A 25,244-nucleotide genomic window follows, 5' to 3' on the forward strand; every position below is an offset into this window, starting at 1 on the left:
AAGCATTTACCTGATTAAAAAACTGACCCAAAATGTAAATCGAAAAATCCAAATTCTAATTCACAAAACATGCACAGACCACTCATTTATTCTTATTCATTTTTTGTGAATTAGGATTGATTGTAAGCGGACAATCCTGTCTAAAAGTAAACATAGATGCTTCCTCTTTAAAGTCGGAAAGCAAACCATCTGTCTCATTGAGACAATGGGAGTACAAATAAATATTGACGAAGCGTACATAAGTATGATTCATCAATATTTATTTGTATGCGACATGAAAAAACGATTTAATTCATATCGTTTCTAAAGTTTCTGAATTGCTTACTTGTTTTTGTTTGAAGTAAACGGGAATGTTGTCAGTAAAAAAACATGTATGTCCTTGAAACGTCTCAAACAAGATCTTTGATAAAGCAGGAGTTTATTTGTTTCCTCCTGCTTCTGCTGTAAAGCATCCCAACGACCGGAAACATCTTACATTTATGTTTAGTGTTAATTTTGGTTCCGTTATAACGCCTTGTCCGGAACGCTTTGGCAACACTATGTTTAAAATGTGGTCATCCCAATAAAGCCCTGTTGTATTGCATTATTATTATTCTGGTGTTTCTGCAGGTTACGAGCCCACATCAGCTCCAGCTCCCACAGCACCAGCATGGCAGGGGCGCTCCATCGGTACATCCAAACTCCATCTGGTGGAGTTCTCCGCTTTCCTAGAGCAACAGAGAGACCAAGACCCAGTGAGTGAAGCATTATCCCAGAGCATGAAATATCCCTATCTCATGGCGTTCATTCCTACCTCTTATCCTCCAGTCCTCCTCTATGAATACACTGGGACAGTTTCCCAGGCAGAGAGTCAGCTGCGAGGAGGCCAAAACAAGCCGAGAGGGGCGAAGCCTGGCCTGCAGGGACACACAGCTGAAAACCTGCAGAAATAATGAGGAAGTGTTTATTAATCAGTTCCTACAAGGCTTGCTACAAATGTATTAATGCCACAGACTCAGCAAGACGGTCCACACTCAAATCAGCTCCTTCACGTCTCACATTTCTTGGTTTCTTAAGCAATGTTTTTATATTTCTTTACCTTATGCTAAGCACTTTGTGGTTGTATCAATGCCACATGGCAACAGCCAGAAATCTTCCATTCAGCTTAATGCCTGAAATGTGTTGCCTTTGCCCTAAAGGCACATTGAAGAGGCTGCTCTCTGAGCTTTTAGACTGAAGCGCAGCGCCACATGACAACAAACCTGTGAACATGTTATCCTGTGATCCGCTTCTGGCTCATATCGTGGGTTGGAGGTCTAACAGACCTTCATTTGTATTCACTTTGTGAAAGGAAATCCAAATATTGTCTGTTGACTGAGTAGAACAAATTAATATCTTCTTTAGGTAAAGCACTTACCTTTCATTCCATATTGGCAATTCAGTTTGATTGTAGTTGCCTTTGATGCAGAAATATTGCTTTTTATGTGAGTGAAGGGTTAGATCTATCTTGGTCAGAAAGATGGAGATTTGTGTTTTATATGGCTTTCTTGTCTGTATAAAAAAAAAAATGTAATAAAGGTTTATAGAATTAGTGTGAAGCAGTCTGGCATTCCCAGCTGGGGTTTATACTAAAGAGCAGATTGGTTTGTTTGTGGCTTCACTGGTGCAGAATGCCCTTTCCTAATGTGTACACTCACCATACAACCTAAGAGCTAAATAAAAAGCCATGTTGCCTAGGGTTATCAACATGAGGGTTTATGTTACAATCCCATTTGAGTTCCCACTTGCCATAGGTGGATTGTGTCTCAGAACCTTTTGTGTTGATGATTCTCTGGATATTAATGAAATCATGTTCATTTTTAAATAACCCCATATTTTTAAAGTATGTTTTCTAATACAATGTATGTTTCTTTTCAGTACAACAAGCACCTATTTGTACATATCGGACAGACAAATCATTCCTACAGTGACGCCCTGCTGGAGTCGGTGGACATTCGTCAGATTTATGACAAATTCCCAGAAAAGAAAGGAGGACTGAAGGAGCTGTATGGAAAAGGTCCTCAGAATTCCTTCTTCCTAATAAAATTCTGGGTGAGTGTGAGGCAGTGTAACAGCTGAACTGAATTTAACACACATCAGTAATAATCTCATTGTGACATGTTAGATGGCAGAATCAGGTCTGTCTTCAGTGATTGGCTGTAATCAGTGTACACAGAGAAGATTGCTCTCTTAATGTTTGCAGAATGCACTTTGCTATATTTGGACTTGCATAGCAGGAGAGCGTTTGATCAAAGCTCTCGCTAATTCAATGTAATATCTCCAAACAATGGAGTGACCTGGTTGCACTCCTAATGGCTGTTTAAACATTGCATGTATTTCCTCCCTGATGCAAAATGCTAACTAGCGGCAGCCAACAAAGTAGGAGCGTATGCACTTGGACCAAGTCCCCTCAAATTCCTTTTGAAGTGACCGACCAATCTACATTTCAAATGAAAGACAGAATCTGCACAATAATGAATGTATAACTGCTCTGCTTAATGAAGGAGGAGAATGTTTTAGGAGGACGTCTCCTCTTTTTGTATCCCTAATGAACAGGATGTTCAGGGCAGAGAAAGGCTGCCCTCCGGGAGCAGGCCAGTTCAACCTTGTATATCAGTCTTCTAACGCAGCTTCATTTAATCCTCTTTAGAATCTCGCTTCCAAAAAGGGACACATTTACATGATGTACTTGAGATATTCTTATTTGATGTGCGATTTGCATGTTCATTTCAACAACTCTTGATTAAGAAGGGGACTAAAAACACACATTTTTGTACAGCAGTTAAACCACATTTTGACTTAGTCCAAAAAGGCCAAAAACAAATGTTCCATATTACACTACATACCTATTGTATACAGAACTAAAACACTAACCTTTATATGTTGTCTCTCTTGTAAGTATTCAAGAAATATGGAGCTGTTCAAGACCAAAATCACAACTAAAAGAGCTCATTCCAGCCAGTGATCAGAAACACAACTCTGTTATTGCTGCAGTTCTCAGATATTTCTTGGGTGTTCTTAGAACGGTGCTGTTTCAGCTTTCCTTTTTTTTATAGTTCCCCGCCAGACAACAACCATTGCATTATGGGGGAACACTTAAAATGATGTAGTCAAAAATCATCCGGCTAATATTTCAGTAAACTTTCTGTAAATGACTTAGTTTGTACACCAGAGAGCGCTGGCAAGTTTATTATTTTCATTTTCAAAAGTAAAACTAATATATTTTGGTCAAGGATCTCAAAAATTATTTTCGTTTATTTATTTTTAAATATTGATCAGGTTTTGTTCTGCATGGGGTTAATTGCTCACAGATGATTATTTTCACATTTCCATTGGCTGTGTTACAGGTAATTCACATTTATTTCTGAGACCTTTATGATAATCAATGGTTTTGATGGTTGTTCCCCAAATAATGTCCTTACACAAAGGTTTGTTGTGAAGTGCAGATATACGGTTGCATTGTGATGAAATAAGGATGTAGTTCATTCTGTACATATAATTCCTTAATAAGTTACATTTGAGTGCTGGCTCATCACTTATTCGTTTTTTACTTAACTTCTTAGCTTACTCTTTTTACATTTTGTATGAAATGGCAATAAAAGAATATTTGCCACTCCCTACAATTTTAATACATTGCATTTACCTCTTTTTACCATTTATGTGTGGTTTATTCATGTAAATTATAAATAATTCTTGCAACTAAATGTTTTTTCTCCGGCTCCCAGGCTGATCTGAACTGCAACATTCAGGATGAAACCGGATCTTTCTACGGAGTCTCGAGTCAGTACGAGAGCTCGGAGAACATGACCATAACGTGTTCAACAAAGGTCTGCTCTTTTGGAAAGCAGGTGGTTGAGAAAGTAGAGGTACGGAAACAAATCTGTTCATTCCTACTGAACAATGGCTGTGTGGAGTTTTTAGCTTTAAAAACATTCTGTATAATTAATCAATTGTTTTCCTCTTGTTCTTCAGACTGAATATGCGCGGTTTGAGAACGGACGTTTTGTGTACCGGATAAGCCGGTCTCCCATGTGTGAATACATGATCAACTTCATCCATAAACTGAAACATCTGCCAGAGAAATATATGATGAACAGCGTGCTGGAGAACTTCACTATCTTATTGGTAATCACCCCGCTGACCTCAGGGGGCGGGATCCCATTCTTCTCCTTCTCTTTGCTGTCAGGGTGTGTTGGTGGCTCCAGATGGGGGGTGGGGGTCCGCAGGGCCTTGGGAAGGCTTCCTCTCGCTGATCTTACATTGCTCTCATTCCTCAGGGGATGAAACACAGTGTGAAGAGGCTCATTATCTGCAGGGGGAAAGGGGGGATAAGAGGTGGCAGGAACCCCCGTTATTAGCCCTCACATGGGGTCTTTCAGCACTTCTAAGACAGCAACAACAAAAAAAGAGACAGTCAGAGATCTTTACACGTAAAATTGCAACCAAGGCTGAACATCCCTACCTTAAGAAGTGTTCCCCAAAAGCACCATGTTAGAGAGGATGGTCGTAGATTAATGAGAAAAGCATTTTAGAAAGTCTGCTGGAGGAACCACAAATGACACATTTCAGTCTGAAGATCTGCACTTATATTTCTTTACTTTGATTATGAATACTGATCTATTAAAAAATGGATAGGTAATCTTCAAAAGTAATGTCTTAAGAGCCACTAAATAAAATAGTTTACTTAATAAAAAAGGGACGTCCACCCAATAACTAACATTATGCTGCATATTCATCATGAATGATTATTAATACAACACATTTACATCCATTGCTTACCACACGTATTCCCGGTGATGCATGTATTTTAAAATATATAACATTAACAGACGGATGTCTAGTTACTTTAAAGTGTATTTAGTATTGTTTTAAGCACCATTCTTTCCTGAAAATGTATAAGGATTCAACTTTTTAAAAGAAAAACCCATAAAAATATACAAAAACATTGTAAACTTCCAAGATTGAAATCAGAAAACAGGACCCTGAGCTTTTGCTGACTTTTGAAATTGTATTAAGTCCTTAAATTGTGCGTTGTGTTGCAGGTGGTGACGAACAGGGACACCCAGGAGACGCTGCTCTGCATGGCGTGTGTGTTTGAAGTTTCAAACAGCGAGCACGGAGCCCAGCATCACATCTACAGACTGGTAAAGGATTGAGAGGCTCCGAGCCCCCCCCCTGCCCCCTCTTTTCATGGATTTACCAACGTCAATCAAGTGGCAGTGCCTCTACCTGAAAGTCACACCTACAATGCTTTTTGGTCATGGTATCGGGTGAAGTCAGTTGTTATGAATGTGTTTTAATTTAAAGTGTTTGTTATTTGACTGCAGCTGTGAATTGCGGTACAGTTGTTTTATGTTTAAATGCGGGAATTCTCTCTTAAAATGTTATCTTGGTCTCTGTTGGGTATAAATGTGGCCGTTTTTAAAGAATTTACTAGATTCATTTAGTAAATGGAAATGTGTTTGTCGTCTTGTTCTACTTTGTTGCGTAAACTAAGAAAAAAAAGGATGCTGGCCTTTTCTTTGAGTGGCCGGATGTGGTCTGTGTAATTTGTTTGAGTGTGTTTAGTGTGTCTGTAGTTCATCATTTGTGAGCGTACATACTGTAGATATACAGACATGCAGCCACAGCTAATAGATTTCCCAAAGAAACTATACTGACACAACATACATTAGCACATAGACAGTTGCAACAAGTAGTTACAAATATGACAGAATTACAGGTATTTCTTTAAAAAAAAAACTCTGCTTTCAGTAGTACATGTATCTCCATGAAGCACTCCAAGTCGTAGACACTAACAACAGAAAGAATGCACTGTGAACACACTACAAACATTAGCCTGCATCTGCATCATAGAAGTCTTAAACTGTCTCACAATGCTAAGCATCTCTGTGCTGCAAACATTTATTTTCTCTGAGACAACAAATAGGAGAGTTTTTAGGTTTTAGACAGGTGAAAGTACTCAAAAAGTATCAACTTGTCCAAAAGCACTTTGTACCCTTTCCTGGACTTGCTTTGGTGATATAAGGCAAGCTCCATATCGTTCAGTTCAAATATCGTTCCCCTCTGGGATCGCAGTGTAAAGACTCCCAGCCAGAGTGGTGCTGCCTTCAGGTTCACACTATGTTCCCATGTTTCTGTGGCCTACGCCGATCCCGAGCCTTAAACATGTTATAGCTGTGACAACTCCAAAAGATGCCACTTAAACTGTGATTAAAGAACTCTATATGTTTGCGTAAAAGAAATCCACAATACTATCTGCCAAAGTGTAGATGTACAGTGCCTTAGAATACCCTCTGACATTACCCTTTGCTTTTAAGTCTGAAATCAGTTTGTAGATTAAACAAAAATAACTCACCGCCATATATTCCTTGGTACATCTTCACATCCTGAGAAATTGTTTTCTTATAATTGGTACACTCCTAGAAATACAGTTGTGTTGATTTTAAAAGGCAGAACACTTATGTTGTATTAAGTTTGCAAATTTAAGCTCCAACTGTTTTCTCTAACGCTGTAACAGGTTTGATAGTTATCAGCCTTTTTTACAAGATCTATATAAAAACACAGACTGACTGCCTTTCCCGTCGTAGAAGACCAAAAATACCGAGATACAGTCGATCTTTTGTCCTGTGCTGCATGGTAGCAAGGAAGTGCCTTTGGTTTAAAATGTCCTACTTCAAAGAAATCTAAGAGAAATTACTAAATTAAATGTTGCTAGACCAAAAAATTAGACATAAGTGAAACCAATCACCGCTTTGCCTTTTCAAAGGACTGTGATGACAGCAGGAGGAGATCTGGGTAGTGGTAAAAAATAAAGGATATATTCATTTCTATCACACTAATTGATTTCACAACTGATGTATTTAAAGAAAACCTATTTCTTTGCTGATAACGTACAGCTGCTGACTGCATGCAGGATGTCGACACCACAGCTGTTTGCTTCGTGCACACTTGCAGGTTCAAGTGTTTTTAAAAAAAGGTTTTTGGAAGTATGTTTCTCCTGTGAAAAAACAGAAATATAATGTCCCCTTGCAGAAACAGCCGTGATGTCGACAAAGGTTAGACACAAGTTTTTATTTAACACTTATTCTACAGTACACGAATAATTTTATAAGAATGTTTTGGAAAGCTGTTTCAGAAACTAGTTTTTCAAAACTGCTGGTGTGGACGAGGCCGTCAAGGTTAATACTTTTCACTTTAAGGACCATAGCTACTCAAACATTAGCTGTTTTTTATTAAAATAAATATAATCATCTAAAGTATTTTAATGGAAGAAGCTCTAAATAATTGCTGACAATGTCTCTGGAGAATGCAGTTATAGTTAAATCATTCAGTGTTTTGCCACAGTCCTGTGGACACGGTGGACTTTCTTTTCTTATGTTTACCCAGTATCTGTTCACATTTATTGATTACTTATCGAGATGTTTTCCTATTGTACTTGTATACAGTTGTACTTGGTTTTGTGATGACATTGTCTGTATATTGCAAGCCTAATAACATGATTATGATGTTGCTGCTGTAGCCTACTGCTGGTACATTTTGACCTGTCGTTTCAGAACAGCAGGACTGATGCCTTCTGTGGCGCCCGGTGGACCATTTGGAGTAAAATGGGCACATTAAATAGCTGACTCGAGGAATCATGCTACAAACATATCAGCAGTTTAGCTCTTGTTATTTGTAATTCTGTCGAAAGAGTAGGTACTGGTACCTTTTTTTGTTTTATGACCATTTTCCGATGGTGGCTTTAACGTTATTTTTCACATAGCTCACGTATAGTTGTCATACACACGTTTGGGTTTTGTGTGCAAACTTGTTTTTTTGTAAAAAGGTGCTTTGTACAAAATGTTATATCTTAGCTTTTCTTGGTACAGATGTGTGATATCTTTTCGTATTCCAGGACAGTAAAGTGTTGGAGCGAAGGAGAGAAAGAAGCTCTGCTATGTTTCTGTGTTCTGCATATGGTCTTGTCTTTGCTCCGTAACATTATGATGCCTTCTTGACAATAGTAGATATTTTGTAGCTTTCTAGATACTTTGTATGTATGCAATATTGGAGTTAAATAAATCAAAAAATATATTGCCTTCTTTTGTTGTCACTAAGAAAGTAGTATAACATGACTGTGTGCATTGAGGCACCACTTAACTCTTAAACTGCAGGAACCTCCCACCAACAGCAGGTGGAGCCTGTTCCTGTATTTATGTGTTACCGTGGTCCTGGGTCACATGTAAAACAATATATATGTTAAGTACACTAATGTAGTTACAGGAAACATCACCAGAGGGAGACATTGTTTATTTTAAATTAACTGCATAATGATCTTCCTTCAACATTTAAAGAAAACCAATGAATACTAAACTATAACATATTGTACAGCAGCACTAAAATGTACAGTGTAATCAGAATCGATGAAAGCAGAAACAGTTTAGAGATTAAGTGATAATAATTATTCTGACCTGTTTATCTGGTATCGGAGAATATTGTGTTTGTCAACTAAACAAATATTAGCCCATCATTAAGCTGTCTATAAACTTTTATGAGAACAAACTGACAACATCAGTAACTAATATTTGGTTGTTGTCAATGTAAAGCTCGTATTTTAAAACTCCCCTTAAGGTAATATGGGAATTATACCAGGATGTTCCTGTGGTTTTGAAGTAAAAGCTCTAAAAAAAGGGTTCACATAGGCAACTTTTTACACTGAAAGCAGACTAAAAAAGTGAAAGAGCACAAAACCAAAATCGTCCCTGCTGGATGTTTGAAGAAATACTTGAGAGTTCAATAAAGCAACAGTGCCCATGGACCAAGAGAAGACTCGAGTGCACAGCTCCACCATGTGGTCATCTATTGAGTTCGAGTGATCACTCCATACTCCGAGTACAATGTCATTCTGAAATACATATCGTGGTGCTGCAGAGAAGTCTCGGCCTAAAAAAGGTATTCTAAAGACTTAATAAACAAATCCTTCTTTGAAACGGATCACCATGATCATTATAAAAGGTTTTTTTTAATGATAAAGTGATTGATGTTTCAATCATTCCCTATTACAAATCATATTGCTAAATCAGTCAAACAATCTCCTTTAGCACTCCTGAGTTATACAAAACTATTCTTTCTATAATCTTCATGTGACATTTATACAATCGAATATAAATCCACAGAAGCAAACTGACCCTGAATACTTATATCACTAAACAGTAAAGCGTAATCCAGCAGAAGGTCACCGCTGCTCCACTGTAGTTTATTTGTGTCTCTGCCACACAGCCTGGATCCCTGCAGGAAGTGGCAGCTCTGCAGTAAACAGTGTTTGGCCTTAGATGACAGTTTTTCAATATTTGACTTCTTTTTTTCTAGTTTGCAACGTAAAGAATCAGATCCTGTGTCTGGATCGGATGCATTCAAAAGATAAAGGTCGATGCAACATTTTTTATATCCTTTAAAAAAATATATGAAATCTGTTTTTAAATATTTCCTACTGCCTCTTGAGGCAGTAATACTCAGCTTCTCAGTCCTAGTTGTTCTATATTCTTGAAAACACACACTCTGCAGGTTAGGAATGCAACCAAGTGAATATTCGAATAATTCGCTCACCGCTCCGTTTACAAGTAACAGGCCTGCTAGTGGAAAACGGTACTGTGATATCTTTCAGGACCTTGACTCTCAGAGACCATCCTTATCAAACGGAACGTAGGCTACTTCAGATTACTTACAAACGGTGCAGCTGTGAAAGGGGCCCGCTCTGTATGTACTGTGGATATGGAGAGCTCATTCTAAGGTTACAACATGATTTGGGGTTTTAAGTGAGACACTCATTTAATGAAATATTCACAACAGCCAATTTCTGAATAATTAATATTATTGCATCAAAAAGGATTTATACGTGAATGTGTTCATCATTTAAAAGTGTCAGCTTTCTTTTACTGTATATATACTGCCCAGTATCTTGTGATTTTCATCCAAATATTAAACAGCTTATATTGACCCATAGTGATAACGCTCTTATACCCCAGAGATTCACTTAGGGACCATCAATTAAGTACACTTTGAATGACAAAAAAATGTGTTTTTAATACACTTGGTTGTGTTTATTTGCCTATATAAAAAGGTTGAATGATGCTAAATTAGTAATAAATAAATTGCAATAGCTTCCAAAATAGGTGTACTACTCGTCCAGTGTAATAATACAATGCTGCATTGATTTGGAGGTGTTGTGTCACGTGGTATGGAGCCTTTTTTTTTTTTACTTGGAATGAAAAAACCAAAATGTTCATAAAGAAATAGAAAAAGCACTTAAATCCAATAAGAAGCATCAAGTGTAGTAATAATAATATCCGCTTTGGATTCGTCACATGACATGGAAGCTATAAAAAATTGAAATGATCATCTAAAATAATCTTGTAAAATGTATTCATGACACATCAGCAAGCCATACATTGTGCCACACAAGACATTAATTAAAGGATATTTAGCAGAATGTTCTCCATTATGGGCAAGTTGGCACCGAGGTTTTGAAAATAACATTGATTTTGTCAATCAAACAGTAATTTAATGTTGGTCCCTACTAGTGAAACCCTGTAATGAACAGGTAAGGCTCGGCTGTGAGCTAACGATGCTCTGACTGCAGACTGTCTCTGAAAAGGCAGAAAAAGCTGCTGGACCCGGATTGGATGTCTGTCAAATATCCAAAACTTCAGCGCGCTAAACAAGCCAAAGAAAATAGCAACTGGTTTCTGAGACCTGGTCATGTGATCACAGCAGAGGCAGTCTCATGAGAGGGAACAGCATAAACACACCGAAATCGTGCCTTATGGCCTCTGAAGTACAGACGCCCACATGGTGCTCTCTAAACCCGCAGCTCCATCAGAAACTTCTCATGCGTCTGGGACGCAGCGCGCATGCACGCACAGGAGATGAGTATGGACACAGCTGCGCTTTTCTCCAGACATGCGGATTTAAATCTATTTTAAGAACTACTTAATTCTCATTTCTGTTGATAAGAAATAGGGTTTAGCAGACATTCATGATGGAGCCGGAGGAGAGTAAGATATCAGTGTGGGTCTGCCGAGAGGAGAAGCTCGTCTTCGGCTTGTCAAAGCGCACAACCTGCGCTGATGTTGTCAAAGTGCTTCTGGAGGACCAGAACTCTCAACACGGCCTCTCCACAGCTGCATGCCCGCAGTCTTACTGCATCGTGGAGAAATGGAGAGGTTTCGAGAGGATTTTACCGAACAAAACAAAGATTTTCCGGCTTTGGTTCGCGTGGGGAGAGGAGCAGGGGAATGTGAAGTTCGTGCTGGTGAAGAACGAGGCATCTTTGGCGAACCACGGAGCCCGGAGCGCAGAGGCGCGCGTGGTGCTCAGCAAACAGAGCCCCTGTGGCGCGAAGGGCAACTCGCGGTCTCCCATGGGTGGCATCCCGCCTGAGAAACAACGTCGGGTCGTCAGGAAAGCGTTCAGAAAGTTGGAGAAGATCAACAACAAGAGGGCGCAGAGAGACGCGTCATCTGCGGAAAAGATGGAAACTTTGGTCCATGTTGTGATTTCTCAGGATCATACGATCCGCCAGCAGGTCCAGAGGATCACTGAGCTGGACTCAGACATCGACAGGTGCGAGGCAACGGTGCATTTTGACAGAATTAAGAGACATGGAGTTAACTATGTGCAGGACACGTATTTAGTGGATGGTGCTGAGACAAAGGGAGACAGAGTGTGTTCAGCTGAGACTCTGGCCAAGTTTGAAGAGTATGTCCTGAATTGTGAGGAGGTGGTGAGACTACAAGAGGAGCTGTGGGAGCAGGAAGCCCTGATAGACATCTACACGGTGCAGATGCAGGAGGAGCTGAACCACAGCTGGATGCAGAGGAGGACGGAGGAGCTGCAGAGCAAAGACACACCGTCCGCCCCCAGCTCCGAGGCTTTCACAGCACCAGAGAACGAGCTGCTTTTGGAAGAGGAGAGGATCAGAACACAGCTAGATGTGAGTTCATACATTGGTATGCGCCTCAACACGGATTTAGAAGCTATTAGGAGCGATTTAGATTTGACCCAGGAGATTTGCGGGGCGAGGGAGAAGGAGATGAGGGATTTGCTGGAGAAAGTGAACACTTTGGGCATAGAGGCAGGGACGGGCAGTGAGGATGGGTGCAGCAGCCTTGGGACAGAAGATAAGATGGGGATGATGATGATGAGCAAAAACGAGTGGGTGGAGCAGGCCAGGGGTCTGTCCAAATCTCACAGTGGGAACGACGACGACTCGGACACTGGCTTAAGTTCCCTGCACAGTCAGGACTCAGACATCCACCCAGTGTGGGAGTCACTGGTTTAGGGTGTACCATGATGGACAGGCTGTTTTCAACTAGAATCAAAAAGGACTTTCTAGAGTCTCAGGGATCCTATTGACTTTTTTCTAAACATGGATGACAACTGAGATTTTCATATGGTGTTTTTAAAAGAAACTGTTCTTATGGCAACTCACATATCCCTATATTTTTTTAACATCTTGTGAAGAACTACAACCGTCTTTGTTTTTTTAAGAAATTTGTTTTCACATCAAAAATAAATGCTGTTTTTTAAGCTTAAGTTCACTTGTTTCTTTTTGCAATGACCCAAATCAGATTTGTGAAAATGTTCCAGTCAAAGGGGCAATGTTAAGAGATGACATGAGATGAAAAGCATAAATGTGCCACAAATACTTTGAGGCAGATGATTTCGAGAGCCTATGTCAATACACATAACACACACTCAAAGCTTTTTATTTGCAGATTGTGAGCTGCACTGTGACCCAGACACTGTGAGAGAGTAAAATGAATGAGTGAATCATGAAGTCATAATAACGTCTGACGGCAAATCAGGCACAGACAACACAGACGGTCTGATAGAGAGACGCACTGCAGCTTCATCCCCCATGATGTGTCCTAACTCAGAATAATTGCTTCTGAACTTTAAGAGAAAACATTTCACAGCCAAACCTCTTCAGTGTAGTTTTTAAGAGCCTTTCAGAGTTTTGGAACAGCAGCACTAAGTCTCCACATTTAATCTGCCAGCTGTTAAAAATGTTTGCCCCCTATGTTTCATAAATGTCCTGCAGTTTCCCTGCCTAATACACAGTCACTGTGGTCAAGAAAAAAAGTTCCTTCTCTTTTGTTTTTGATTGTCTTTCCTTCACTCCCTCTCACTCCTGACATCAAATTAGATATAATATGAGGTATATTTGGTAAGCAGTAAGCTGTTCTTCTTCACTGTTCGTATTAATAAACACTGCCACGTATTACTGAAAGTTAGTGCTTATTGAGGAAGTAATTACAAAAATAAACGTTTTTATTAATTAGTTCCACTTTCAGTCACATTCATTCAGTCACAGCAGGCCTCCAATTAAATGTCTACCTCCGCCTGCTTCATGTTACTATACATAAGAGTTTCATAAAGTGAACTGTGGGAAAGAGCGAGCATTGCTATGGGATCAGTACAGTGCAGGTGATAATGGTAAATGTTTGGCATCAAGTGAAAAAAGGATTGATCAATATACATCCATATTAATGATTGAGAGTCCTTCATGGCATTTTATTGTGTTCCCAAAATAGGCTTGTACATTTTCAGAAGCTAGTTAGTCCTTAATAAATATAAACAAGTTCAGAGACCTGTACATGTAGACAAACAAGTATATTGTGACTATAGCTGTGTACCATGACACCATATGACACAGTTCTGAGTTTGATACACCCTGAAACACTGTCCAAGGCCTTTTTAAATAAACAAAGATGCGGTGTTTATATTCAACACGGTACAGGACGTAACATCCCTGCTGCAGCAACTAAAAAGCTTTCCATTATAAACACATTGATACTACTGCTCCTTCCTGATTTCATGCCTTTCAGAAAAAGTTTCCACACTCAGCGGGAGAGAATAAAAAACGTTTGATAGCATTAGAAAGAGTTTTAAATTTCCACCCTCAATAAACCCTCTCCGAATACACAGTGATACACAAGACGAGACTAAAGTATACATTACTTCCTGTCTCCCAGGTGCCGTTTACCTACTTTTAAAGGTGTATTGAGTTATTCGAAACCACACGAAGGAGAATAGATGTTAAATGCTTTCTCAGCATATACAGTGACTGTGCAGAGAAACTGTTTCATAACGGTCACATGTGTGAATATTGGAGAACCACTTGGAGTAAAGTCTGGGTTCACATTGTACTCAGTGATGGGGGTTTGGTTTTGTTTAGTACTGCAATTATATTATTACTCTGGTACTCCTCAGACACTTTCTGTTTATTATCAAATTATTGACAGAAAACTTCTTATGTTCATTATGATGAGCAGTCATCTAGACATAGGTTAATATGTAAATGATCTGCCAAACAAACATCAGGTGGCGTCAAACAAAGTTTAAAAAGGGGAAAAAGATGCAAAGCTGAGAAAATAAATGAAGCAAAAAAGAGTAAGAAGGAAAACTTTGTTGTGATTTGTCAGTAACATTTGTATACTTTTTTTTCCGGGTAATTGCTTCCAGACACTTTACATTTAATGTTCACAGTACAGACACTAAGCACACCAGCTAAAAAAAAAGATTTAAATGCAAAATAATATTCATGGTAAATGTGAATTGTGCCTTTTTTAGTAACTTAAATGTTAGCCACTTCTAATAGCTTAAAAGGTAGGGTATAGAATGGGGAACCCAGCTCGAGTGCGCTAGAATTTGAAAGTATGCAGCCGAAAAAAATCTGCCCCTTCATTCAGACTTCCTTACAGAGCCCCTCCTCCAACACACACGAACGCGCACATGACAAATGAGGGCACGAGATAAGTTTGTGCACAGGTGGAAGGCTGACATGCAGGTAGGCCACCCAGTTATTTTAGCCGGGCCGGCTCAGATGATTGGTTGTGCTTTTTACAGCGCCACGGCTTCCATAGATGATATTTCTATAGATTTTTATGTATTTATTCTCAAAGCATGTAATGTATTCATTGCTACCGGGATGTTAAGAACATTCCATGGAATATAACAACATTTTTTATCTGAAATAGATGACATACCCCACCTTTAATATTATCAAATGAAGGTGTATTTACGAGTTAACCTACTGATGCCAAATATCTATGTTTCTCAACGTAATATATATTTAAAATGCGTCCAGACGGATAAACACTGGCGAAATCGGAGCCCTGTTGTTTTGTGATTAAAGTAAATTGAAACAACTATTTGAGCAGTAATTTCAGAATAGCTGCCATTAGAAGCATTTTACTACAGACTAACCTATAGCGCATCAGCCACTAAAAATGTAACAGCTCCAGTGTGCACTGAAGCAGATAACTGCTTTTGGAGAGGGCTGCAGGCGGCTCATGTTAACTAATGGGTCCACAGCTGCTCATTTTCAGAGCTCTGATGTTTCTATATGCAGTGACTCGTTTCTGTCTTGCTTTGCAGATGAGGTCGCCCAGAAAGCTTTCTTCAAAAGGACACAAAAGGAAAAGGATGAGTATGGACCTTGTGTTTTCCAGGGTAGAGATTGAGGGTGAGTTCTTGGACACATACTATACACATTCCTCTGTCATGACATAAGGCTGCATCACACGGATGTTTTTATTATGGCTTTATATTTACAAAATGTCAAAATTGTAAATGAAAAAAGATGATGCCTTAAAACTGCATCCAACCTGAAACCCAGAGATGATGAATTCACAATCATTCAAAAATGCCATTATTCTATCAAAGAAGATGCTGATCAATCTGCTGTCATTCAACTTTTGGATTAATGGAAGTTTTTTCTGAGGGCCATTATTTAAGTTTCAGTTATAGTCATTAAGATTGAGAAAAATCTGAGAATGATAATGAAAGAAAGTATCGATGCACTCTCAGTTTCCCTAGATCTGCCATAACATGTATTGGACTATCTACTCTGCTTTGCAGCAACCTTGTTTTTGTGTTTTTAAGAATGGACTCAGATACTGTCCATATCTCATAAACCAATCCACCTGCTGTGTTAATCCACTGCCATAGCAGCAGGTGTAACACAGTTCCTCACAGCAGGAATAACATTACCTCCAGGAGAGGCAGAAGCCCATCTCTCCATCCTGTCAGCAGCCTGAAACCACCTACTGTCAACGTGAAGTTCTTTAGCTTAGACAGATTCTAACAAGGCAAGTATTTGTCTTTAAATCACTCGTGACAAGCAATTACACAGATTTCAATTCAGTTCCTGTTTCACTGTCCACTGAGTGAGGATGTTAACATCCTTGGAAAGTTGGACAACAGAAACGTTAACATGACACATCATAACATGTTACCATTGAAACTGCATCCTATAACCTCATTCTGACATTTCATCTAAAACTATAAAACATTCTTAACCCTTCAACAGCTCTTTGTAGGAGTGTGGCCTTAATATTCCAAAAAGGTTGCAAAAGATGCCCTGTCACTCAAATTGGTCATCACAAAGACATAACACGTCTATCCACAAATCACACATACAAGCCATCTTAAGTGTCCTTGTCCTTTGAATTTAGGGCAGAATCATTTTCAAACAAGGGGAAGTACTGTGTTACACACCCTGTGAATGACATACAGCAGTACTCCGCTCTCTCACGTGTCTCTCTTTTCATTCAACACTTTGTTACACAGAAAGCCATAAATTAGCCTGACCTGATAGGAAAAAAGGCTTTTCTCTTACATGTGACAAGCACAAATGTAATGTGTACAGTTTTCTCAGAGAAAAACATGAGCACATTCCTTGTCTTTTGTTTCAGAGGTGGAGAGTCGCCCACTGGAGCCACTCGAGACTCAACTCAGGAATCTGAAGGGTCTTTCTCTGAAACTATTTTGCTGAGAAGACATAATTAAAGAGGAACATGTTTTTGAGGTCAGTCATAATTCCAGCAGCCTGCCTCTTTGCGTCTGTTATCGCATTAGTATATCGCAAAAATAAATGTCTTTCATTTCAACTTCCTGGCATGTCTTTAAACATGTACAACCCACATCCTTGTGCACACTAACAAAAACATGCCAAGCCCTCACAAAGAAAATGTCACAGTCTTTGTCCTGGGGTCATCACAGGGTTCACAGGTCACGTTATCAGAGGTTAAAGTTACTGAAGCATCGCTGCCATCTGACCCTTTCTGCCCTGGAGGTCATGAAGGTGACCGGTGGGGACGTAGGAGCCGGCGAAGGAAACACACTTTAAGCAGCAGGATGCCCAACACTGGATCTTCAAGGACAGAGCAGAGGGTCTCATGTGGGGGTCCGAGAGCAGCAGGAGCCCCTAGGTCTCTGCACGGCCTCTAAATCATTATGTCACCTGCAGTTAACTCCATAAAGATCTGTTGGACTCTTCCCATGGATCAACTCCACGTAAAATGAAGAAATGACACTCAAGATTATCCTCTTCAGTGATGACTTCAACATGTCAGCAGGTGTTGTGTTGATGATTCAATTATAACCTGATTAGGGCCATCTACCAGGGGGTCAAATTCAAAGGAAGCTTTGTAAGAGACTGTGTTACTGCCATGCACAAATTCATTTTAATATAAAGAATCTGAGTTTCTGAATAAATCACGATCAACCACAGAAGTTCTATTGGCTGGACAGTTTTTCTTTTTTGTATTTGCCGTTGAAGACCAAAAGATGGGTGACAAATGTTCTATGTTGTTTATTTATGGTCAACACTATTCATGTAAACCAAAAATACGACTATGCTGTTTCTAATTGATTGACAGATAATACCCTCAGACATCTGTGCGATGAATGGAAGATAGCTGTTAACAAAGCATATGAAGAAACTATAGTGCAGCAAAAGAATGTCCACAACAAGCAAAGCAAACACACACTTTGTTAGAATCATTTCAATCTTTGGTCTGTTGCTTTCAACTTTCAAGACTCAAGCCTTAAATGTGTTAGTCACAATAATGCCTCTGATATGTTGAAATATGTCAACCTACCTCAAACTTGTGTAATTAATTAAACTGAAATGTATTCGTTTTTTCTGTTGGCAAAGCAAATTTCTTTCAAGAAAAAAATGAACTTCCTCTAATGGCACAAGGAGCCGGAATGTTCTAATTCCCAGGAATGTGTCACTTTGTCTTCCTGTTGTTCCTTTGTCCGGCATCAGAGAGCTACCTGCCATGAAGTCACTAATGAAGGTATTGACTCGAGAGCCAGGACTTGAATGTGAGCGCGGAGGTGTGAGCCACTCAGAGCACTTGGCCTGCTGCTCGCAGACCGGGGCCTCCAGTGTGCGCTCATTAGACCTCTTTGTGCCGGTGGCAGGTGTGTTAATCCTGTAATGCCGGGTGCTGACCCCGGGACCTCGCCTGTGGGATACTGTACAACCTTTTTCCGAGACCCTCAAGGCCTGTCACCTCCTGTAGGAGCTGACACAGCCCAGATCTGTCAACAGCAGGCTCATTACCCTCCAGTAAGCTTCTTCAGAGGATCACCACTGAGTGTGCAGGGCTGCCTTTTATTTACCAAACATTAGAAAAGCACAATAAAATACTGGTGTCAAAAAGAAGATACTGTAACAGAAGGTCCTGAGGAAAAATAAAACAAAAGCAGACAGATCTAGTATCAGAGTGCGTTTAATACTTAATATCTTTGATGTCACTCTCCCTGCGCGACAAATTCCACCTCTGCATGGCTCTTCAGTGACGCTCATTACAGTGCATGACTTCAGTGAGTGTGTGATTGGCATGAGATTAGGGTTTGTTAACTTTCAAATTGGGGAAGATAAGCTTTAAATATGTTCGGATGGGATTAGGGGGATGTCTTTACAGGCAGGAAAAAAAAGGGTGTTCACTTGTCTAAGTTTGTGTTAAGAAGACTTCAAAACATGCTTTTCAGGAATCATTAACTGTTTATGGAAAACATTTGAAAGATAACAGCATCACTAGATGTGTGGTCTTAGACCACAGCGGTCTGCAATGGTGATGAGAGTGGCTCTGAGGATGTATTTGGGACAGGGGTGCTTTTAGCTAAAAGCTAACTTAAACAGTAACACGGTCAAAACCAGAATGCTAACATGCTTTGTAGCATACAATACTATACCATGTTCAATAATAACAATAGTAATAGAGTAAATGAGAACATGCTAACTTTTGCTAATTTGCACTAAATGCAGAGTATAAGAATGTAATGGATTGTATAACTAAAAAATTTGACCTTTGACCAAAGTCATCAAGATTATTTCTAAGGAAGATGTCTTTCTTGGAATTTCAATCCAACAGGCGAAATGTTTTAATCCGGACTAAAGTGGTGGACCAACTGTCCTCTCAAGAGCTTTGCAGCTAGCATATCTTTTACGAAAATATCCTAGAAAGCCAGGGAAATCTGTTCGGTTGGAATACAGTTTGATGTAGAAGCTCTTCTTTAACTCCCTCATAAGCAAGCTCTTCTAAGCAGACTCTCAATGACTCTTTGCATGGCTTCTCTTGGGGCCAATGTATTCAAATGTAATAAAATAGTGTATTAAGGTTTAGTCTATAACCACAATACACAAATTGCATTTCACAAGTGTTTAACAGCTTCTGGTTGTCAGGGCCAAAAGGTGCCACACCCTTAAATGATGAAAAGAGAGCAATAGGTAAATTATATTTATCTTCTGTGACAACACACAGACAATCTCTTATCGTATAACAGAGGGTGTGTTTGGTGTATCCGTTTCATCAAAACTCACGAAGATGTCTGGGTGTTTGTGAAATAAAATGAATTATCTTCCTCTCCATAAAAGTGAATAGACTCTGCTCTAGGCAACAACAAAAAAAAAAATCATAAGATCTTTACTCCAGAACAATTGCTGTAACCCCTTCCTTATCATCTAATGGGATCGTTTGGTTTCACATACAATGGGAATGGGTGTGTTGCAGCACTTTGTGGGTCATACCATTTCTCCTCTTGAAACAAAAACATTGTGTGCAGTGGAGACTGAAATAGGATCAAACAACAAGGATGTAGCAAGTTTCTGATTATGTTGCACCTTTACAATGCAAGGATAATAAAACATTTGGACAGGAGCATCTGTAACAACCTCTTACACAGCAGGCATGTTGATAATAGCAGGAAAAGCAAAGATGCTATTAATAACATCAGTTTCATTGCATTAACTTCTTCACATGCATTTTTAGAAGTCCCTGTAAGTTTCCTTATTATCATAAGGAAGTAGCCGAGAGAGGACCATGCCCCCATCGCCATCAACGCAACTACTGTGGAGAGAGTCTTCAGGTTCCTCTGTATCCACATCACTGAGGACCTGACATGGACTCATCACACAAACAGCTCGACAGCGGCTCTTCTTCCTCCGCAGGCTGAGGAGATTCAACATGGACTCCAGGACACTCTGCAACTTCTACAGGTGCACCATAGAGAGCACCCTGACCGGCTGCATCACGGCCTGGTACGGCAGCTGGACCGCCCTCAACCGTAAGACTCAGGAAGAAGATCCACAGGATCATCAAAGACCCCCACCACCCCAGGAACAAACTGTTCTGTCTGCTGCCGTCTGGCAGGCGGTACCGCAGCATCAGGACTAAAACCACCAGACTCAGGGACAGTTTCATACCACAGATCATAAGAATGCTATAGTCCTGAGTTTGCACTATTTGTATTGTTGTTTTTTTATTTTTGTATCTTATATATATTTACTTTGCATTGTTGATGAAACTGTGAGCCAAGTTTTCCATTAATTAAATCATTACATGTTACTTGTTAGACGCTTTTATCCAGAGCGACTTACATACTCAATACTGTGGGGAATCCCCACAGGAGCAATTTGGGGTGAAGTGTCTTGCCCAGGGACACAACGACATCATACCTTTTGAATATCATTGGTTTGGGATTTATGCAACACAAATGCCATACACTGGTACTGTCCCTGATGATACACTCCCTTAGTCACTGTAGATAACTAGTCTGGGAGAGTAAACGCTGATTATAATCAGGATAGGAAAGTTTACAGTTTGTCACCCAGTTCAGTCATAATCAACTCATCATGTCTGGCTCATCCTCGTCTTTGGCGGCGCTCTGGGCCGAGCGCAGGGTTCATCCAGAGACTAGATAATGAAAGTAAACTACATCTCCAGTGAAGATAATGCCATTAACTTTGTAGAGAGTATGGAAAACCAAATATCGTATATAAAGCCAATTGCTCTTTTTGCAGAACTGCATGTTCAGGTTTGGGATAAAAGTTAACATATCATCATAGTAAGGATGTATGCTGCCTGCCTCAGTTTAATAGTCTAGAGCAGGATTCAGATGGAGGAATTACAAATCTGCTTATTGTAAATCCATTTTCTACACAGCAATAACACAAACATAACGTGAAACATTGTGACTTGTTATTCTCATCTATAATTTAATAAGACTTGGAATATGCCAGCAGACTCTGCGTTGTGTGTGAAAGAGAAAAAGGGACTAGAGCAAAGTAATTTATTTGTTATGTTTACTTCTTAAGTTGCACAAATATACAGAGGCAACACCACTTATGTTTGTTTAACAGTAACATATCAAACAATTTATTTGTACATGAGACAACCAAGTTACAATAAACACGGTGAAATGTATGAACTGATTTTGTCTTTTTAACTGCAAAGAAGAAGGGGGAGAAGCTGCTGGTGCATATTTACATTTGACTTATCAGTATTTTAAAACAAACCTGACACAGGCACAGCTTGCCACTGGTGTGATATCTGACCTCGAAAAGTCCTTCTTACAACAACACAGTGCCTGCACAGCTCGTCTGAAGGCCAGAGTTTACCACATTCTTTGATACTGATTGTTTAACAAGTCTTCAAAACATGAACTATGTCTGCCTCCAGAACCAGACGTGTGACCATCAGAAAAACAAGTCAAGTTTGGGTTAGGAGTGTCTGATGTCAACAACAATTTACAGCCGAATATAAATCACATCAGGGCAGGCTTTGGAATCAACGGCCGATGGTAGTTATTTTTACTTTTGGCTAATTTTGATACAATTATAAACCTAAAAGATTGAGCCTGGGTGGTAGAGGGCGTACAGAGCATGTTGTGTGCTATAATATCTTTGTGAATTGGCACACCAACAGAAGCAATGAACATTACCTTCACCATAATACATGCTAAATGAAACAGCAAAAGCACTGCAAGTTTAAAACTTTATATTAGGGCCATTACGGTCAAGAAAAGTAAATGAAAAGATGGAAAAGACAGATGCAGCCTCATTGTTGATAAGATTTCAAAATGAAATGTCCTTTCAGGTTCTCTCCTATCTCCAACAAACCACAATCATTCCCCAGATGAGTTTTGTAATGCTGAACACTATTCCAAAAATAGAGCAACAAATCCGACCCACAGAAATCATTTTAGCCACACCAGCTACAGAACCATACCTATAAAGCAATTTGGTCCTTCCCCTTGTAGGCCACTCAGCAAATATCTCCAGAGATGCTGATCAAAGATCATATCGTCAGACTTTGAAGTGAGGTCTCTACTCACTCTCTTTGAAATTCTCACTCTATTAGTTGTACAGTTGTGAGAACAGAAAAGCAGCCAGTCTCTTAGTTTCCATCTTTTGCTGATGCCATTCCTTATTCTTTGTTTCTAAATCAAAAAAGATATCCATAGAAGCAAATATCCATTTCCTTATAGGATATCTTTTTAAAAACGTAAAAAAGCACAATACAAATGTAATTCCTTTAAGCTTCAAGGACAGACTGAAGAAATGCTAGTAAGCTGCTCCTCATTTAAATAAAACAATTACAGCTCCTCAGTGTGCACATAAAGAATAAGGAATGTCTGCCGGATCAATATGTGCAGGCAGGAGAGCACTCTTGACACTCAAGTGCAAACCTCCTCAAAAGGATAAAAGGTGGCGTCTGCGAAAAGTGTTGTCATGGAAACCAGCCATCTGGACATCTGTGTGAACCCAAACACAAACTGAACTACGAGTACAGTCTATGGTTAAAACATGCAGAAAGAAGACACCTAACAGGGATCAATATTAAATTAATATTTCAGTTTTGTGTTTCATTTGTTCTTGTGAGGGTTCTTCATTCTGTTTACTACATGGCATTTATGTGATCTAATATTAGTGTACTCAAATATGAAAATATATTTCTTAATGATAGATTGTAGGACTGCCTTTAAGATATGAATCAGTGGAATGCTCTTCCATATTTAACCCACAGAATGAATACACTTTAAAACCAAGCGCTCATTTTAGCAAGTAAAGAAGCCAGAGAGGTCTTTGAAACTAATAAGTCATTAAGTAAGACGATGTGTAATTTTAGCAAAAAAAGGCTATGGTGGTGTACATATAGCCAACTACAAAACATTCTTAAAGCAAACAAAAATGTCATTCATAAATAAATGGCATTTGTGTATTGTGTATATTCTTATGGCATACAAAAATAAGTGACTAATGTTTATTTTTAATCTGCATGTTCAAGTAATTGTTTAATTGATTTTCAAGAAATGGTTGAAAACCAGAAATCCCAAAATATAGTTAACTACTATTGCCCTTGATAAATTAAAGGTGGGGTAGGTCATTTTGGAGAAACCAGCTCGAGTGCGCTAGAATTTGCAACAAACTGAAAAAATCTGCCACTTCCTTACAGAGCCCCTCCTCCAACACACAAGAACGCACACATGACCAATGAGGGCACGAGATAAGTTTGTCCACAGATGGAAGGCTGACAGGCAGGTAGGCCCTCCAGTTATTTTACCCAGGCCGGCTAAAATGATTGGTCGTGCTTTTTACAGCGCTACTATGGCTTCCACAGAGGACTTTTTTTTTTGTATTTATTGTCAAAGCATTTAATATATTCATTGCTATCGGGATGTTAAGAGCATTCCATGGAATATAAGAAAAAGTGTTTCTGAAATAAATTACATACCCCACCTTTAAGCTTCACATAGCCTAGAGAAGGCCTACTATGGGTTTGCTATCCTTGCTCCAAAATGGTGGAATGAGCTCCCCATTGACATCAGGACAGCAGAAAGCTTACACATCTTCCGGCGCAGACTGAAAAATCATCTCTTTCCACTCCACTTCGAGCGATAGAATTACTAACAAAGCACTTATATACTAATAAAGGACCGGCTTATCTATAGCCAGTTGAGTAGCACTTGAAATGTTTTAGCTCTATGAAACCTGATGTACTTATATGATTCTGTTTTCTTCAAGTTTGTATTTTGTCGGTCGAACGCACTTATTGTAAGTCGCTTTGGATAAAAGCGTCAGCTAAATGCAATGTAATGTACTACCAAGTCTTTACTCAAATACCAGAACCGATTAGAAACCATCTACAGATATGAGTGTTGAAAAGTGACCAGTGCATATCAAATACATGACTTATAGCTACACCTTTAGTTATATGCATGAAATAGACTTCAAGTATACAAGGTAGAGTAAAGTACAGCATAGCTGGATCATACAAGCACAAACAATTAGCAGCCCTTATGCACACAGGCTCAGTCACAAATCACTGAATAACCAATGAATGCTATTTTGGTGCTTATTTCACTTTGGAAGTCAGCAGCAACAACTCACCAGCTACTGTGTCGAGACAAACAAGAATATAACATCCATAACATCACCAAGCACAAAGCAAGTTAAACGCAAAAAAAACAGCAGAGTCCACAACTTACCTTATTTGATTTCAAGGCCACTTTCCTGCTCTTCATGGAGGTAAATAAATCAAATTATCTGACATGTTAATCCCACTTCGCTTGTTGCTGTGATGGTAATTTTATGTTCACAAACAAACAAATCCATTTCTTCATATCCTCCCTCCATCTTTGCTAACATTTGCTAGGTGGTTGCCAACGTGAGAGTGACATTTCTGCTTGGCCAGTGCTACAGTTCCCTCATTATTTTGACATCTAGACTCTCCATACACATAACAGTGACCGTGACCACTTCCAAGGGTTTGATAATTAGTATTTAATCAGTTTCACCTGGGCTCACCTTAGTAGAAAATACCCTTTGTCACCACACATACTTGAATCTGAGGTTATATTTAAACTAAATGAAACTGGGAAGGGCATGGCAGTGAAAATAAAACGAAGTGTCTGTTGATTTGACAAAAATAAAATGACAGTTTGAATTCTTGATTTAATAAAACATATAGACTGGGATTTCCATTCCTGTCAGGTGGTCACCGGCTGCTGCTTCTCTGCTGGCTGTTTGAAACAAGGACAGGTCACTGAGTAGCCTACAGAAGAAATCATGCTTTGGTATGCAGTACATTTTCCACATGTATTCT

The 25,244-nt window shown here is 39.3% G+C and overlaps 2 protein-coding genes and 1 long non-coding RNA gene across 13 annotated transcripts in view; 2 read left to right on the forward strand and 1 right to left on the reverse strand.

The window, feature by feature from the left end:
- tead1b (TEA domain family member 1b) overlaps positions 1-8,099 on the forward strand; it is a 41,889-nt gene extending 33,790 nt beyond the window's left edge. For all 8 annotated transcript variants that reach the window (XM_079666115.1, XM_079666116.1, XM_079666117.1 and 5 more), the window contains 5 exons: positions 610-734; positions 1,897-2,070; positions 3,744-3,884; positions 3,991-4,143; positions 5,061-8,099. In XM_079666115.1, the coding sequence (XP_079522241.1) occupies positions 610-734; positions 1,897-2,070; positions 3,744-3,884; positions 3,991-4,143; positions 5,061-5,174 (707 nt within the window). In that variant the 3' untranslated portion in view covers positions 5,175-8,099. The remainder of the gene's footprint in view (positions 1-609; positions 735-1,896; positions 2,071-3,743; positions 3,885-3,990; positions 4,144-5,060) is intronic.
- LOC307029944 lies at positions 9-24,908 on the reverse strand. Of its 2 annotated transcripts, none has more exons than XR_013805452.1 (4): positions 24,628-24,908; positions 4,161-4,327; positions 794-920; positions 9-707 (listed from the first exon to the last, which is right to left on the reverse strand). It is a non-coding gene; the product is annotated as an uncharacterized lncRNA (long non-coding RNA). The 2 variants fall into 2 exon arrangements; XR_013805453.1 differs by having other exon boundaries at positions 4,152-4,327.
- rassf10b (Ras association domain family member 10b) lies at positions 10,939-17,510 on the forward strand (the record flags this gene model as incomplete). 3 transcript variants are annotated; one of them, XM_079666646.1, is made up of 4 exons in its annotated part: positions 10,939-11,992; positions 15,442-15,493; positions 16,761-16,873; positions 17,068-17,510. In XM_079666646.1, exons 1-3 carry the CDS (start codon positions 11,036-11,038, stop codon positions 16,838-16,840), a joined length of 1,089 nt encoding a protein of 362 aa, XP_079522772.1. In that variant the 5' UTR covers positions 10,939-11,035. The 3 variants fall into 3 exon arrangements, with proteins under 3 accessions (XP_079522772.1, XP_079522771.1, XP_079522770.1); XM_079666645.1 differs by lacking the exon at positions 17,068-17,510 and having other exon boundaries at positions 15,442-16,814; XM_079666644.1 differs by lacking the exons at positions 15,442-15,493; positions 16,761-16,873; positions 17,068-17,510 and having other exon boundaries at positions 10,939-12,340.
- Positions 24,909-25,244: the final 336 nt, after the last annotated feature.

The sequence above is a fragment of the Notothenia rossii genome (assembly GCF_949606895.1).
Source record: "Notothenia rossii genome assembly, chromosome: 2".
Taxonomy (NCBI): domain Eukaryota; kingdom Metazoa; phylum Chordata; class Actinopteri; order Perciformes; family Nototheniidae; genus Notothenia; species Notothenia rossii.